General features: G+C 29.0%; 1 protein-coding gene across 1 annotated transcript in view; it reads left to right on the forward strand.

Annotated features, from left to right (window-relative positions):
• The window catches only part of LOC125025294, a 22454-nt gene extending 19738 nt beyond the window's left edge, over positions 1-2716 (forward strand). The window contains exon 24 of the mRNA XM_047613268.1: positions 1-2716. This exon is cut by the window's left edge and continues 10 nt beyond it. Coding sequence (XP_047469224.1) covers positions 1-195 — 195 coding nt within the window. The 3' untranslated portion in view covers positions 196-2716.
• The last annotated feature ends 2267 nt before the right edge of the window (positions 2717-4983 follow it).

Consider the following 4983-nt stretch of genomic DNA (forward strand, 5'->3'; position numbering starts at 1 on the left):
CTGGAACTAACCCCAACCAGAATGGCTCAGAGGCTGGCAACCCCACTACGCTCTTTACTGGAAGGCCAGCGACCTTTCACAGTGTCCCTCAACTTGGCATCTGCTGAAGATGTCAGTCTCGAAGTTGAAGAGGAAGAAGAGCAGCCTATCCCTCTCCAGCCACTCACTCACTCCACATATACCACAGCTGTGTGATGAAATGTTATGAAGGAAGTGCAGGTCCCTCTCAAGAGGCCCACAGATTTCTTGTGAACCCAGATATCTGCAGACTCAGTTTATCTCATATCTCATGTGATGTTCGTTGCTACCCTGTAGAATTGAGATAGGAGTAGCTGATCTCTTTACCACATACCCACTGTACCTTGTGCTATACTGTTGTGTGAACATAGGAAAACTTAGAGAAGAAACTTCCCTTCAGTCACTTCTTTCCTCCATATACATTCTCATATAGAAGAACAAACAACAACAATAAAAAACAACAAAAAAACATAAAAAATAAAACCAAAAGAACACAAAAAAGAGGCAAGGAATACATTAGTTCTTTAATCCTCTTGGGCATGTGAATCACTGTTGGGGAGCTGAGGAAGACTGAGGTAAATTGATAGCTTGCACACTTTTTTTTTTTTTTTTGCTTATAACCACCAGGGCCTAGCTAAAAAATCGCATTAGCAAGGGAAATGGAACACATAGGAAAACAATAGAAAGTGAATAAGTCAGGCATTCTTATAAAAGTTTGGTATTTTGCAGTGAGACTTAAAGGAAATGCAAACAATAAAACAAAAGCTCTGGTAGTGTCTTATTTTTGTTTTCTATTCGTTTATGTTCTGTAACATTTGAACTAATGGATATTCAGCGATATAAGAAAGTTTTTTTGTGTAACAAAGTGATTATAATAAACTGCCATTGCTATGCTCATTGTAGTGGGTTAGTATTAATTAATACCATTTAGGAAACATACACACAAGGAAATTATTTTCTAAATACCTTTTTCTAAACAGAATGCTTCTAACCAGGCTAAGGAAGAAAGAAAACAACACATATCCATAAAATATGTAAGTTTCACATATACCATGCTTAGATGTCGTCTTTTTTTCATAATTTAAAGTGTTTCTTATATGATGCATAATGAAAAGTAAATTTCCAAAGTATATATTGATTCATTTTGCAAAAGTTCACCTGTGAAAAAAAGCAAAAAAAGCAGGAAGAATACACAGAATTGGCTTAGGATTCTATAAATGTGCCTCGGATTTCACTATCAGTGCACTTGGAAGTTCTGTAGGTTAATATGAAAAGTACTATTAGGAAAACTGCTAGCTTTAAGATTCTGTTTAAGAATGAAAAACATTGATCACTATTTAAAAGGAAATACATTTTTTTTAAAGATTATATTGTGGATGGATTTCAATTATTGACATTTTATGACTTTATTTATATTTTTATGTATTCTCACTAAATTAATATTTATTGTTAAAACTTCACATGAAAACTTCATAGCTGAGAAATATTTTGCACTTCATAATATGGCTTATGAAAAAAAGCAGGAAAAGCAGAAAAAAAAATTACATATAGCATATGAATATATTTAATCACAACTTTATGATGTATGTATCAATCACTTTTATTTATTTATCACAATGATGATTTTATCATCATTATTAATGTTTTTTTTTATTATTCTTTATTATTACTGTTCTTGATATTACGGTTATTGATGTTATGCTAATAATGACCATCATTATTGATGTTATTCTCAGAAGCAGTAAAATTATAAGATAAAATATAATAATCAGATGCATGAACATCATATAGATGCCACCAAATCTTGATTCAGATCCAAAATATAGAATTATGTTTTTTCAGAAAATTAGGTTAGTGTTAGTGAACTTCAGTACCTGCATAGCACTCAAATGGTCAGTGATCCACCATGTTTTGTATGCTAGGTTAGGGTCAACATTACCAAGTGCTGTGTTATTTTTATGCACTGGAAAATTATTCATATGTAACATCTTCATGTGATTTGATTTATTGCATCTTTATTTTATTATTATTATTTTTTAAAGTGCTGTAGTCCTGGAGTTTGTGTTTTCCCTTGGTCTGGAAATAAAATAAGTACTATGAAGGAAAGACGAAGAAAAAAAAAGAAAAAAAAAAGTGGCTGTAGAGTCATTTGTAACAATCTTTTCCGATACTCGCCTATGCTCATTTGTGATATGAGAATATTGTCCATAAACAATATTCTTTTTATTACTATTTTAAATAAGAATTTTCATTTAGGTTTCAGAGATTTGTTCGGGACAGCATTTTTTTTTTTTTTTGTTATTTGCATAGGAGAGACTGTTCTGTTCTTCAGGTATAAAAGGTGTTTTCAAAATGAGAGAAGGGAAAAGAAAAGGAAAAAAAAAACTTCTTAATTACTTTTCAGGCAGGCATTTAGAGATGTGGATGAAGTCTTGAAGATTATTTTTTATTTTTTTATTTTTTTTATTATATTAATTTAAACCACTTATCAGAAAGATAGTTACAAAATTGATGTAAGTGTATAATCTTCATGTCAAGATCGGAGGGTGAATATGCAGCTTAGTGAAGTTGCTCTTTAAAGATTGCATAATTTTTTTTTTTTTTTTCACCTGAACTTTAAATAAATTGGTTTTATTTATATGCTGACAGTTTTATTATTGTTATTGTTATCATTATCATTATTATTGTTGTTATTATTATTATTATTATTACTATTATTACTATTATTATTATTATTATTATTATTATTATTATTATTATTATTATTATTATTATTATTATTATTATTATTATTATTATTATTATTATTATTATCATTATCATTATTATTATTTTTATCATTATTATTATCATTATCATCATCATCATCATCATCATCATCATTATCAATATTATTAATATCGCTATCATGGATATTATTATTTTTATATTTTTAGTATTAATATGATTATTATCTAGTTTTAGTTGAATTGTTATTATTATTTTATTATTGTTATCATTGATATTATTAATATTATCATTTAGTCTTTTTTCACTTTGCATTACCTTTTTTTACTGATTTTTTTAAGTTGATATTTGAGCTGTCTGGAATATTATCAGTGTTATGACTATTGACAGTCATCATTATTGATAGTATTAGTAATATATTATTATTATTATTGCTGTCATTTTATTTTATTTATTAGTTGTTGAAAATAGTTTTTATTTACATTAACATTATTTTGATTATTACTTTTCAACCTCTGTTATTAAAATTTTCATTTTTATCATATATAAATTGCTTATAATTTTTTATTTTTTTTATTTGTTTGTTTTACTCATTCTTATCAGGGATGTAATAGGCTTAGTTCCGTGTGTTACTGGAACTCACAAGATGTATATTTCTGTGATTAATATTTGTGAATCTCTTTATAATTTGTTATCAATTTTTATTATGATTATTATTATTTTCTCGCTGGCATTGTCTCAACTTGCTCTCTTTTTTACGCTGAAAATTGGAAACCATGCTTGTATTTTAATATGCTTTTTTGTACAGTATTTGACAGGTGATAAAATATTCATATGTTTAGCATACAATCAGGATTCATTATCATATTCATATAGGATATTCAAATGTTACTAGTAGATTTCACGACTCATTTCATCCATCATAGAATTATTGTAGGTTTTTTTTAGATAGATAGGATGAAGGATATTTCTTTCTGTCACTTTTCAATTGGCAGGTGATATATTCTCAGTTGCTATATTGATTTCTATCTCTATGGTATACATTAGCATAATATGTTCATTTGAGCTTTTAAATCACCTTTATGTGGTTTGGGAGATCTAAATGTCCAAGTATGCTATTTCAGACTTTGTTCCTGATGAGTTTTGCAGAGAATCTTTATCTAAGATTCTTCTGTTGTGTGATCCATTAACAGTAGACTGCTTTTTAGGGTGTGTACTGTGATTATTTTAAACTAAAATATTTTGGGTTACTGGAACAGTAAAACATTAGAAAAAGGACGAGAGGCTATGATTGTGTGTACAGTGTACATAAGCTGTGTGCCCATTTGTAAATTTTGTAACATTTTTCTTCTTTGAACCTGATATCTTGCCAAAAATAAATATAGAACATGACTCTGGACTTATTTATTTACCTTAAGTAAAACTAAGTAAGGATAAATGGCATTATTTGCCATATAAGTGTATACAAATGTCTGTAACATCTTGGGAACATTGAGATACCTCAGTAATTTTTTTTTTTCATTTCTATTTTTTATTATTGATAATGACAAACCATTTTTTAATCAACTGTAATGCTTAAAATGCTTAAATGTGGTACATATATGTGCAGTTCTATCTGTTAGGGCGTTATAAAGTCTAGGGAAACCTAATATATACATTTTTAGAAATTTAAAACGTGGATAATGAAATAAAGAGGATAAAATGATAATGATAAGAAATACAAAACCATATTGTTTAGAATTCAAATGCTTCTTCCTCTCTTAACATCAACAGGTAAAGAATCAGTATCATCTGAATAGAATGGAAAGTGCCAGGCTATGATATGTACATTCTATTCAAATGAGTTTCTTTCCCCGGTGATGTTACTAATGGAAAAGCTCATACAGTTCATTAAATCTATGTTACTTTTCAATAAAGTTCACTAAGTTTCTCCACTGATTCAATAAGTGCCACACCAGAAGTTTCAAGTACATGTTTGTCCCAAAAATGCCAATACAATTTGCTGACGTGTTTCCTCGTAGAAACGTTGACAGCAGCACAAAATTTTTGTTACAAGTATTCATCAAGAAGACAGTAGTATTTGCCTTCTAAGTTCTCCCTTAATTGCAGGAGAAATTGAATTTAAAATCAACTTTTGTATGATGAGGTAATGCCATCTCATAGTCTCGCCAAAGTGATCCATGGCTGTCTCCGGGCGATGGTAACCGACAGTAGCTGCAAGATGTAATTCCATTTTCT

This window comes from Penaeus chinensis, chromosome 4 (assembly GCF_019202785.1).
Source record: "Penaeus chinensis breed Huanghai No. 1 chromosome 4, ASM1920278v2, whole genome shotgun sequence".
Lineage (NCBI taxonomy): Eukaryota > Metazoa > Arthropoda > Malacostraca > Decapoda > Penaeidae > Penaeus > Penaeus chinensis.